A 13518-nucleotide genomic window follows, 5' to 3' on the forward strand; every position below is an offset into this window, starting at 1 on the left:
GACTGGTGCAGGGTACAGAATGTGGATCCTTTTCAGTGTTCAATTCTGTGGTTCTGTCTTTTTTGCTTTCTTTGGGCCACAAGGGCCTGCAAGTGGGTACCATTAAAGGTTACCTGGCGGCGCTGTCCATATTTAAGCGCTCGTCTGAGGAGTGTTCTTATTTTAAGATTCCTTTTGATTTCTCAGTTTCTTAAAGGGCTGACAAATGTGTTCCCACCGTCTCCTTTCCAGGTACTGGGATGGGATTTGAACCTATTTCTGAAATTCCTAATGGGTGCTCTGTTTGAGCCCCTACGTTCTTGAGTGAGAGGTGTATGCAGAGGGGTGAGGAGTTTTTTTAATTTATTTTTTTAGTTGGTTTGGTTAGTGGTGGCACTTTACCGTGCCGCCTCAATTTTGGCTTCCTGTGGCACATATACCTGCCAATGTTGTACATTGTGGTGTGCTACAATTCCCACTCTTATTTTCTGTGTATGGGTGTGGGTCATTAACAGGGTTATTTTTATTTACTGGTGGTACCTTCGCCCCCGCCCCTTCACCCCCGTCTATTAATGGATGTCTACATCACTTATGTCCCGGTGCGCAGCAGACATCAAATACATGGGCCCATTGAGGAGGGGGCACCTCTTCCCTGTGCCCTTGACCTCCCTGGACCCCGTGGTCTATCTGTTCTGTCGCTGCTCTTTCCTTTTTGATTCCAATTCCCTCTGCTGTTCAATTAAGTCGGTCCCATTTCTCTCCTTTGTTTCTGGTAGGGCCCTCTATGGGAACGGGTGCACCTGGGTCTCCCTCCTCTTTGGAGGCCTCTCTACTTCCCTGCACTTTGCTGTGGTCTGGCCTAGTGCCCTGTCTTTCCATATGTTCATTACATGGGGAGTGGGTGTTGCTTCGTTTTCGGCCCGTTCTGAGTTGAAGAGCCAGGTTGTTAGAAGTTCTCTGAATTACATAACATGTAAGTAAACATTGCGATATCCCATCACGTTGTTTGCAGCACGGAGTACATCACAATATTTCGCAACCCAAAACAATATGTGCACCCATTTCAAATGACCCTTAATGCCCATACTGGAAGCCGCTAGAACTTGTGTAATTTTAGTCATCTGCCATTTTCCTTTTCTCGTTCGCAGTAAACCATTCTCGTTGGTCCTTTGACCACCCCAACCACATTATTTTAATTCTATTTCGAAAGCAATTGCTTATTTTCCAAACGCCAGTATACTTTCTAAAAGTAATTAAAACTCATCACCCAAACAATAAGCTCTCCCTTTTAATTACTGCTTCTGAATTTTTCTTTAAGCACTTTTATTTTTCTCTTGCATCGAGAAAAAAATGGTGGTGTAAATTCGGAGATGTATAAAAATGTTGGTCACCATGGCATTGCACTCCATTTAAAAAAATAATAATGAAAAAACGTAAGCATTATTCCAGTACTTTCTAAAGCATTCAAAACAGCCTGTCGGCATTATACACCTGTAGGAAAACCAATGAAAAAAGTGTGTTCTTTTTATATAGTTCTTTTTTTAAAACCTGTTTTACGCTATTGGCCCAAAGGCTCCAAAAATAATTTTTGGACACTATTATGCATATGCGTCCAACAAGCAAGATATTATTTATAAACGAAGTAACGAGTTGCCTGTAAAATAGCTATAATATATATAGGCGGCGCCCAAAATGTGCACTCTCCATTGTCTGATTGGTGATAATTGACTCTTGTTGAGTAAGAAATGGCGTGCTGTGTACATTCTTAACTGAGGTGGCGTGTGACCGCCTGGCTAGTAGTTTGCAACGGTAGTAAAGTTAAGGTTACATGACCCTTTATGGAGGCAAACCTTGTTTTCCCCTTTAACTGTTATCCTAGTTAATGAATATCGGACCACTGGTGCCTAATGTGTTAATGTTTCATGATTTAATTTAGAAAAAAGATGTTAACTAGGTCGCTCACCTGTTTTTTTGAAAACCAACCCACATGTGCCATACTATTTGGAATGTAGATCTTGAAATTGTTCACGGAATAAGCGATCACAGTCAATCGATCACAGATGCAACAGTCACGAACCAAGCCGTGGGAAGTGTATCTGCATAATGGCGGAATACAGTTGAGCCCAATAAGGCTTGACACAGCTCGTGGCCAATATGCGCAGAACTTAATTCAGAATGAATTTAGTAATTGAAGCAGTTCTGACAATGCAATATGCACAGAATATGGCATATGCATCACATCTGTAGTAAAAGCCAGCAGCATTAATAAAACACTGGATACACCTCGTACGTGTAATGGATGTCAACACATTCATCAAAAGGTGGGAATGGCCATTTTAAGGATGCTAACACTCAATCGAAATGAATTATTTCTCCAATACAAAGTCCATCTTTCACTACACTTGCTTCAAATATATAGCAAACATAAATCCGCTGGTTAAAGAGTGTAATCAAATCTCAATTCACTGCAGCAATACTTTATTTGTAGTGTGGAAATCTCATTATGACAGGTGTGTTCCTTAAGGCCAGCATTCCTAACATTTGTTGTCCGTAACTTTTTTTTATTTTTCCTACTTACTCGATTTTACTTTTTAACGGTAGATTCCGAACATAATGTCTTAACCTTTTGTTACAAACCTTAATTCCATTTTTAAAAAGTTTTGCTTGCCTTCGACAGTGAAAATAATTGGCAAGGCCCTTGTGTAGGCCTCGGTACAGCTATGCTGTAAAAAAGTTTCAATATCAGTTAAGGGGCAGTTTTTGTGATGTAATCTGAATGTTTGTGTAAACCCAATATTCTCTTTCGTGCAAGACTTTAGCTTGCGTATCTGAGTGACCCAAGAGATTGCCGATTTGTTGAAGTGCCAGATTTATTGAAGGGCCAACCTTCCATACCTTTGTAGCCAGAGGTAAAGTTTTCATGTCTAACGACACTTTCCCACGGTATAATAATTTCAGCTCTTAACGTGTGTGTGCTGTGCTACCTATGACCTGGCTGTAAGTTGTTTAGGGATGAACCTTTTAATAGCTGTGTAAAAAGAATGGTTGCTCTTACTGTTTGAACGTGAACCAATGTGCACATCTCTGTGGCAAAGCTAGAAATCTGGTAAGGGGCATTCCTGCCTGCCCCCCCCCCCCCTTCCATGCTGCGGTCTTCCCATCATAGGCTTCAGTAGCTCAGGCTACAAAGAGCTGAACTATTATGCTACCTCGATTGAAGAGTGCTATAAGATCTTTTCATTTATGGTAAATGCTATGCATAAAGTATAAGTCGCAACAAAAATACTTGTTTTAAAAATGTAATTGTATTTTTACTCATTTTGTAATAAGACATTCGACAACTGGTGCCTCTTTAAAACTCCTGATTGCCTTTACTCAGAACTTCCAAAGTCCTTCACTTCAAAATCTTACCTGTAGCCAGGAAAAATGTTTCTCTATATTCCTGAGAATGTAGCTCTGTGCAACCTGGGTGATGGCTAGGTTTAGGCAAGTTTGCAGTGGCATCACATGGGTAGTCTTGAGTTCTACAAAAATAGTGTTTTACAAAACACATCTGCGTTGCCTTCTTTGCGCTGCATATGTCCTATGTTTACACTCTGGCTACAGTCATGATTTGCTCCAGCATCCTGAGGTGGAGGGAGGGTGCCTGTTCCTGTTGTGTTAAAATTCCTGGAGGTACATCGGTCAATGGGCTGCAACTTTTTCTCTGATCTCCCCCTTTTATTGAGCCTGTCCATCAACCACAACGCTTTAAATGCCATATATCATAAAATAGGTGGCGTATGAAGCCCATTTTAGAGTATACAATAAGATGTCAAAAGTGGTATGAGGCTCATGTCGGGGGAAGTAATAGATTAATGTGCAACCCTGTCAACAGAAATGTGAACTAACATTTCTGGCAAGAGAATATTTGTTTTATTCACACTCTGCAAAAAATATTCAGATTTCAATAAAAATAATTGTTTTGTGATTTTTAATTTAACCAAAGTATCTCACTAGGGAATTTGTGTTTCAGATCACTCGCCACATTCCATTAAGCTTTCCAGTTTTCCTTACAAAAGTAAAGCAAGCTTTGTAAACTAATTTATAAAAGGATGGGTCTGAGGAAGATTTATTGTTTCAGGGACATCTTATCAAACATAGTTGTTTGGCATTAGAGGAAGATGGCTGCAGATACTTTTGTGATTGATTGACCTGAATGAACATAGGTGGCTGTGGGTGATCTGGCCTCAAAATGTGCACAGCTCAGAGGTGAAGGGTAGGCGGGGGGAGAAGGGGTGACTTGTTATGCCTGATAGCTTGCAAGCTGAAATTTATATCCTTTGGCAATCTAGCCCTTTGAGACCCGACCAGGGAAGATGGTATACCTCTGGAAGTTTAGACTGCTGTGAGACCATGATTCTTTTGACTATATCTTAGTATCAAGAGATGATACTGTACTGGTTGGATCTTGGAAACAACCCAAATTCCAGTATTTCATAAAGGGGGGGAAAAGCTCAGAAAGTAATATTAACCAGTTGCACTTCTACATTCTGATTGTATAATGTTGGTCAAGGCACTCGCACTTAGATTAGGTAGTCACATTCCAGCCTTTGTCTCGGAAGAAAAACATGGTTTCATAGGGGGTTTGCGTAACTGTTCAGACTAGACCAATCCAATTACAAATCTAATCAACCCAGCAGATTGACGGGCCCTAAATTTTTAGATGCAGAAAGATCATGCAATTCGGTCAGCTGAGAATGTATGCCCTTCTGATGAATCGTATGAAATGTCCCTTTTAGATTTACGAACTGTATTAAGGCTACATGCCAGTTTCTAGATTAGTTGGCAATGGTCAGACTTCACAGAAGTATAATATTTATATGGGGACACTTCATGGTTGTCGGATCTCCCCAGTTCTTTTTGCACTCCAGTGAATCCTTTTTGGCTAAATGTAAAAAAAAAAAAAAAAAAAAAAACAGCATGTTGTACCATTTGTTATAATGTCCAAGCTAGACCTAAAATTGCACATTATGCAGATGACTTTCATGCCCACTACAACACTTACATTTGATGTGTTTTATTAGTATTTTGCTTATAACAGATGGACAGATTTGTTAACTGTTAAAATTAAAATAACACTGCAACATTCCATAATGTGAAGACCTAAATACTCTCAGTGCTTCTTATTTGGGGATGAAATTGAAGACCCAAGTAGACTTGGATCTGTCAATATAGCCCAGATAATGCGACAAAGTATTCCTCAAAGGACATGTACCTTCCATGCTTGGTAATGAGCCGGGTTGATGTAAAGATGTCATTACCAGTTAATCGAACTGAAAACGTTTAGAACGTTAACTTCTATGATTACCAAACACCATCGATGGTTTGGTGGCTTTAGGAAATGCAAGACAAAACTTTCTGCCTTTTTAATATGAAGTAGGACATGTTGCTTCATTTAACAAGCCATGCATAACACAGCATCATCTAGTAGCCACCCTTGGAAGCTGGCCACCACTTTGGAGCTAGCAATGCATTGCCGTAGCAATAAGTAAATTAAAAATCTTACAAGTTTGCTGCATGTGAGAATTTTCTGTCTTGTAGGGCAGCACTGTTTTTTTTATTCCTGCCCTTAACAGCACAATACAGACATCCAAGTGGGAACCTTCTCCAGTCAGAACTGGATGCAACTCACATAAAAGGACATTTGTGGGCTTGGATAGAGCCCACCTGGGCACATGTGGCCAACATAACTGTTGCATCTGCTGTAACACTTAAAGAAAAGTCACAAACAAAATGGATCACTGCTGGGCCATTCAAACCATTAGTAGCCTCTTTATTCACAACCTCCCAGAAAAGGGGACAAAGCTGCCAACAGCGTCTGGCACACACTTTCATGAGGGGGGATTCACAGTTGGACACACTTGTAGTACTCCCCACCTGTCCTTGGAGCCATATCAGCAACACATTTTTAAAATACGTTTGTAGCTTTCATGGAGCCCTCTGTAGAATGCACCCTGTTGGGATTCCAGAAAGCCAGTAGAAAGTCAATAGTCAAGCTCCAGAGGCTCAGACAGAGCTAACCACTGTCGGTCTCTTGCTCCAGTAGCTCTTCAAGTCAGTGATTTTCTTTTTACACATGCAATAATGCACAAGACAAGTGCAGTTGAGGATGATGGCACTATTCGTTGGATGACTTTCTGATTTTTGGCTGTCTATTTGATGTGTGAGGAGGAGTCTTCTTACCTGATTGCTCACAAGCCAAGTGCAATTGTGGGGCAGGTACAGGGCTTGCTTTCAATTCCTTTTTGGATTTGATTGATGTAATTTTTAAACTAATTGCGTGCCCTTGCAACTACATGCACAACTTGTGTGGTAAAGCTACAGCACATTGAAGCACCAACATGTCTACCACCCCTGCCCGGTCGAATGTTTCTTCCTGTAACTTTAAATTGTTGCACAAAAGAATTCTGTCGACTTAAGTCTCATCTATATCCACTTTTACACATGTCACTAGAATCACAGGCTTCCCCCCCCCCCCCCCAACAAAGTGCAACATAACTAGGATGTCAGGAGACCTGAGGCAGTACCATCTGCCATCATAGAGCCTCGCCAGACTGCCTTGTGCCCCTACATTGACGTACCTCAGACATTGTCACCACTTCCTTCTGACCAGACTGATAAGCGCAACCAGCTAGTCGCTCTGAATAGGGCTGAGTGTTTATCTCTGCATTGATCAGTGGAAGTTCTCTCAGATTCACCATCTATTTTTACAGAGCATCCATTTCCACATTCTAATCCTTCTTTTTCTTTGATTCTGTCATATGGCTCATCTCAACATAAAGATACATGAATCATAACCCATTGGAAGAAAAGATTCCATTTCCATAAAAATTGTACTATTTTCAATGGTACATGCAATTGAACAATATTAGTTTCTAATTTGATCAACGAAATCAATCAAATCAATATCACTTGAGATAAATTAGTCTGAGAGGAACTTGTACATGTGGAAAGACCATTAGATCTGTTGAGCAAAAATCAGAGCCCCCAGTTAATATACATTCTAAAACCAAACACAAGGATGTTAGTGAGGAACACGTTTTATAGTATTTAGACATTGCACTTCCTGTAGGTACTTTTAGAACCGAGGTCGCTTCACTATTTGTTGGAAATTTCATAGTTTGAGAAGTATTACCATGACTACAAAGAGGAGAAAGGGTAAATGGTTGCCAGAGCGCTTAGTGTTCCGATCGTCACAATTAGTAGGCCGATGTGTCAAAGGTAATGAATGAGTCCAGTAAAAATCAAATTTATATTCGGAGCCAACAGCAGGTTATGCCGATTAGAACTGGATAAATACAATGTTATGTCTCCAGCACCATTCTTTGAAACAGGTTTGCATGATTAGAGTTTTTGCCTGCCTTTTTCTTGTTCTTCCAGCTGTTCTTGTAGTGACCAGGTAAGTAGAGTCGGAGGGAAGCACACTTGCAGGTGGACTATCACAGTGATTGCTTGTAACTAGCGCAAATGTTTCCTTGAGGATATACGTGCAGCGACAGGTTATTTCTCTGATTTTGTTTTTTTTGTTGAGTCCTTATCAAATGCATCAGTCTGCTGTAATTCTTAAATTTTCCAAACCGAGACAGACGTTTGCGATGGTTTGCCGTTACCAAGATTTTGGCTGGTTTGTATATCATCCAAAATCATAATAGTGCTTGAGTTAGACTTAAAAGATTGTGACTCAGCATGACTGATAAGGAGTCGGGCAGAGCTGTTTCAGCGGTTGGCATATTAAACTCCAAGAGGAGTAGATGGCCGCACTTGTTGGGGTAATTCCGAATGATACCCTCATTTATCCAATGTAGTTTTTTTTTTGTTTAAAATATTTTTTTGTTATCCAATGTAGTTTTATTGGCATTTAACAGTGACGTACAAGCTCATCGCCAATACTGTAAAATAGATGGACAACGGTTTGAGATCCAAGTTGAGGGCAGAAATAAACGGAAGCCTCAATTCTACAATATCATGAAGATATTCGGTATAGCAACTACATACCACTGCTTTCTTTAAAGACACAAAGGATATGGGGATTTGTCACAAGTATGGGGTTCAAATACATTGTCAGGGATGGGGGTTTTGGATAAGGGAACTGTTAATTTTGACCACAATAAAAATTCCTCTATCCTTACCTTAATTGATCGGTCTTGGCTGCCGTCTGTTTCTCAACCTGTTTAAAGGTTGCCTGCAAATTCTTGGTGGTCATTGCCATCTGTTCCATAATCCATCTTTATGTGCTTGCCTTAGTACATCTTTTTAAAAGAGATCTGGCTGCAAGAACCTCCATTATTCAATGGTTATTCTGTTTTCATGCAGCAGGCATTACAAGTCAACTGTGGAAGACTTAATCGTTGCCATTAGTTGATAATGAAAGAAAGCATGATCTTTATTTTGGTCTCCTTGCAGTAAGTTATGTCCGAAAGATCATTTTATAAAAGATCAGCTTTTAATATTGATTGGAGTCCTTCACATAGTACAATAGTACGTTTCAGTTATTTTTAGATTCACCTGTTGAAATTCTGTAAGCATGGCACAGCAAATTTGTAGCAGGTCAAGTCCTAGCAGGCTTTCTGAATTCCTTCCTGTCCAGAGGTAAAAGTTGGGCAAGTTGACATTCCTTTTTTAGCCTCTGCAAATGTTTACTCTTTGGGAATGCAAGGCTATTATTGGACTAGTGTACTGCCTATGTGCGGGTCTACTCGAGCTTAATGCCAGTGTAAGGTGGATATATCAAGTAGACCTACTTGACATCGAGGATCTAGTAGTTTGTGTTGCGACTACATGTACACTTTTTACACTTTACGTTAAACTGAGCATGCCAGATAAATAATAGAGACCGACTTAAGCAACCATAATGTTACCTGCTCATTTTGTATACAACTTTGCTTTAGAATCTAATCAAGTGGGGCCTACTACAATATAGGTGAATTTTGCGAAGATTGTTCTTACTTTGTAAATGTAATGAAATTAGTTTGCCCGTCTTTAGAGTAGACATTAATTCACTACTCCACCCAGCTTTTTCTCACTTCTATATTGGAAACTATGTCCGGATTGCCTTGTAATAAAGGACTGCATTTTAAACATTTTGTTCACTCCTATGATCAACCGGTTCCAAGGAAAAAAGAATTGCGCTGTAATCTAAGCTCTATTTGTAGGAGCTGCCTAAAGCCCCACTAAAATGTTCCAGAAGACTAAAAGCTGTGCAACAGGCTAACAAAATTGGTTGATTAACTACAGAGATTGTTTGCTACAGAAACTGAGCCAACTTATGTCGGAATGTATTGTGAAGCCTCAGAATGCTAGCTTTTGGCGGTTAAGTAAATGCAGTGAACTTTACCAAATTTGCCAGCAACTGAACCCTATTTCGGGGATCATGTGGGTTTCAACATTTTAACGAATGGGATCCATCTACTACTAACTTTCCATTTGCTATTTTGTCACTAATGGCTCACTAACTCCTTGAGTTTTGCGTTTTGAATCTATTGACATTGAAAACATAATTCTTAAATCTAGTAATTCAATAGCTCTGGTCCCAGATGAGTTATCAGATTTTATTCAAACAGTCCCCACATTTGTCTTGACAAGACTCTCACTACACCTTCTACTTGGGAAAACCCTGTTCATCGTTCCCATTTATAAAAAGGGTGATAACCTTAAATCCTGTAATTATAGGCCTTTTGACCTTTTCGAGGTGAGCAGTAAAATGTTGCCTCTTTAGTACAGAAATATTGGATGAGTTTCTGAAGGATGATGGGTTAATTATGGACTGTCTCCGGAGTCGAGCCTGGCAAGAAAACGCTCTCCTTCTTTGTTGCTTGTATCGATCTTACCACAGCATTTGACTTTATTGGGCACACCTTTGGCAAAAACATGCAGCCTGAAGGTTGCCAAATGGATTACTTGGTATTCTATTTGCACACATGCACCTCCATTCAGGTCAGATAAGATGCCCATGGACCCCTTTCCAGCAAGATTGAAATGTATAGAGGACTACAGGAGGATTGTGTCTTTGCACATTGCCTTTTCAACCTCTGTTTCGCACCTGGGACACACTTTAGAGCAGGTTATGTAATGTTATTTGCACTTGCTATTTGGACTGTGCATTGCTGCCATTTTCATGGTTTCCAGGTGCTCTCCTGGATCTTTAAATGAAAGAGAGGGGAATATCAAAGTTGTTGGAGGCGTTAAGAAAGACAAGGGGCTGTACTCCACTCCATTGTGACCTTTATTTTTTAGCTGGTGGAAGGTTCAAGTCTTTCATGACGTTCTGGGCGGTAAATACGTATGTTACCGTAGAAGGTCTGTAGATTGGATAATGACAGCACCTTCTAATCCCCTCATTCCGCCAGGACAGTTGCAAGATATATTTGGTGTAGAGAAATGCCACGTGTTTTAATAACATCCTCGGTATGTGATGTCACACTTTTAACGACACATGAACTAGTAGACTGGTGGGTGTTTGTGGTTTCAGTACTGTAGATTGCCTGTGATGTGAGAGATTATAGACTGAGGCCAGCATGGGCAATTAGTTGAAATGGTGTTTAATGTCTTAAATAGTTCCCATTGCTCAGTTTGGTACGAGCCATTTAACTTTCATCCATCCTTGAATGGACACCAGATCTGCGAGTACAGGCTTTTCTTGAATAATTTGATGGCTAAGAAACAAAGTAGAAAACAAATTTGAGACACTGGATGACTGAAGTATGTGCCCCTCAAATGCAGAAATGTAAAATCCTTCAATGTAGGAAAATGCTACTTTTTACTTTTTCATTTTAATAGCAGCATATGTATCAAGTTAACTCTTCAAAATGTGAGGCATTGCTTACCCCCCTTTTTTTTCTTTTACTTTTCAGCTATTTGGAAAAAGACACGTCTCCTCATAGAGGTAAGGTTGAGGTCCACAGCTTTTTTACATGTGAATGATTGATTGTTAGGACTTGTAATAGTTCCCCTCGCCCAGTTTCCTCTGGCAGTAATATTGTGTTACATTTTGCTAGTTTTCTACATGTTGTTTTGATCCTTTTTTTTAAACCCTGATTGTGCTCAAAAAAATTCTCTTTACATGCACATTTCTTAGAAACTTTTTGCAAATGGGAATTTCTTTATCGTCCATGTTTTTGGAACTTGTTCATTTTTTATAAAACTGTACATAGAGATGTATGTGTTTTTTTCTTTTTTTTTTTTTTTGCATGGATTTTCTAAGGGTATAGGTTGGTGTGTTAAATGAAACCCATATTTAAAGAAATTACTCCTTTTTAATTTATAGAATCCTACTTAAAGTAATCCTAAATTGGTTTTACACGAGATTTATACTTCATTCCAGCAGAATTTATGTGTGTAATTCAATGGATGTATCATTTTCCTACATATTGCTTCACATCTAGTGCACCCCATCTAGGATGAGCAAGTAGGATATAATGATGCCACATGTATGTAAGCTTCTGAATGATGAGTTTACTTGCTCATGTTCTATTTTCTGTAGAAAATATCGTTCCCTCATGTGCTACTTATGTTATCCTTATAATTTTGAAGGACATACCTGTTTTGTTGCTACAGCACAGCTTAGTCATGGAATTCAAATATTATGAAATTCAGCATTCAGCAGCCGCGCATATTTACTGGTTGTGTGCAGTGTACAGTTCTTTCCATACATTAATGGACACTAAAAAATCATCCAAAGGCACCTGGTGACACGTTTTGTGTTCTACTTCATACAATACATTTGAGATTAAATATGTAGTTTGTATTACAATTGTCTCCTCCCACCCCTCCCCCCCCCTGCATAAATACTAATGGGATATTCTGTAGGGGTGTCATGGTATTAGTTTTATGACGGTATGATAACCTTCTTGCCAAATGATGGTATATCATGGTTATCGTGGTATAGCAGGTGGAGTTAACTAATCTTAACAAATATTTTCTAAAAGGTCATAAATTGTCAGATTTATCATCACAAACAAAATCAGGAACCCAGGGCCAGAATTGGGCTTTTCAACATACTTTCCACTGAAATGCCACCCCTTGCTTCCACCAAACACACGTGTGGAGAGGAGGGGCCTGCTGCGACTGCCAAAGCAAACTGAATAGCTTTTCTTAAGTGGTCATTTAGGCCTTTAGCTCCCCCACTGGCCACTGGTGAAGATGCACATGTTGCCATCTTGATAACCTGCATGCCACAGATCAATGGAGGCTGATGGTAGTATACGCTTGTGCGCATACACACGCACGCACGCACGCACGCACGCACGCACACAGACTCTCTCTTTACGTTACAGCCTTTAGTTTACTTGCGGGCCAAAAGGTGTTCAGTAATCACGGACATGTTACCCTTTGTTATGGCAGCAGGGAATACCCAGAGAGCTGAGTGAATTTAGCAGCGTGACTTATTATATGTAAATTCAATGATGGAACCAGGGAAATCCCCCATTGTCATATGTTTAGCAAACATTATCCATTATAAATATATAAACCACAAAGCCGCCATCCCAAAGTAAACCCTTTTCCTTCTTGGCACTGTATTTATTCTTCCTATTGCTAACATATTGATTTTATGTCAGGCACGTGTGGTTTATGGAATGGCATTAAAAACTGCTCCAACTAAAACTACTTGGCAGACGGCACATCCAACAGTGTTTACTGCAGCCTTTCCAAATCAGATTGAAAAGCACACTTAACGGTATAAACGGTATAAACAATGTGACGGTTATTATTGTTCAATTAAGTGGTTCACGGTATCTTTAACGGTATACCGTTATACCGTTACATCCCTAATATTCTGACAGATTGCCATTTGGCAAGGGTAGAAAACCCCCTGGCTCTATTACATTTTTAATAATGTAATATAATGATGTGGGTAATTACATCGCTTAAAGGGTAATCTGCTCATCAAATTCCTCCCAAAAGCAATAGTGTGCACTGTTGCATTAGTAGCCTGACTGCAGCACCTGCCCTACAGTTACACAGGGCAGATTCAGGTCACAGGTTCCCCTTTTACAGCTGAGGTGACAGCCAAATATCACTGCAGCAGAGGGGTGGCGTTTAAGATGTGCACCCCTGTTCCAAATAACATGATTGAGTGGCCAGTGCTGATGGTAGGGTACACTTTAAACCCACACTTGAGATGGGGAATGGTGCATGATGCTGCTCTAAATCATTGCTGCCACATCAAATTGATACCACACATCTCCGCCCTGTAGGCCCAGTTCAGCTGTGCAAGGGTTATCGGGGATCGAAATTAAGATTTGATAAGCAGCAGTGAAAAGCAGATCCTTGCTATCCAGCAATTAACAAGTGACCAGTAGCTTCCACTGAGGAACCACGGGCAAGTTCATTGCGTTCTTTAAGTTTTTAACTTCCACATAAGATGCAATCATATCACTTTGTCCAATATGTATGACCCCTCATGCTTTAAATGTTGTATAGATGTGTTCTAATGCTTATTTAAAGGTTGTCAGAAATGCAGAGTTGAAACCAAATAGGTGTTTGTTTGGCATCAATTGG

General features: G+C 39.9%; 1 protein-coding gene across 4 annotated transcripts in view; it reads left to right on the forward strand.

Moving 5' to 3' along the window:
• The window catches only part of ZFP91 (ZFP91 zinc finger protein, atypical E3 ubiquitin ligase), a 654237-nt gene that overhangs the window by 121930 nt on the left and 518789 nt on the right, over nucleotides 1–13518 (forward strand). For 3 of the 4 annotated variants that reach the window (XM_069628854.1, XM_069628855.1, XM_069628856.1), the window contains exon 2: nucleotides 10872–10903. The exons of the other annotated variant lie outside the window; for it this stretch is intronic. In XM_069628854.1, the coding sequence (XP_069484955.1) occupies nucleotides 10872–10903 (32 nt within the window). The remainder of the gene's footprint in view (nucleotides 1–10871; nucleotides 10904–13518) is intronic. 4 annotated transcript variants of the gene reach the window in all.

The sequence above is a fragment of the Ambystoma mexicanum genome, chromosome 12 (genome assembly GCF_040938575.1).
Source record: "Ambystoma mexicanum isolate Mex_15411 chromosome 12, UKY_AmexF1_1, whole genome shotgun sequence".
In the NCBI taxonomy this organism is placed as follows: Eukaryota; Metazoa; Chordata; class Amphibia; order Caudata; family Ambystomatidae; genus Ambystoma; species Ambystoma mexicanum.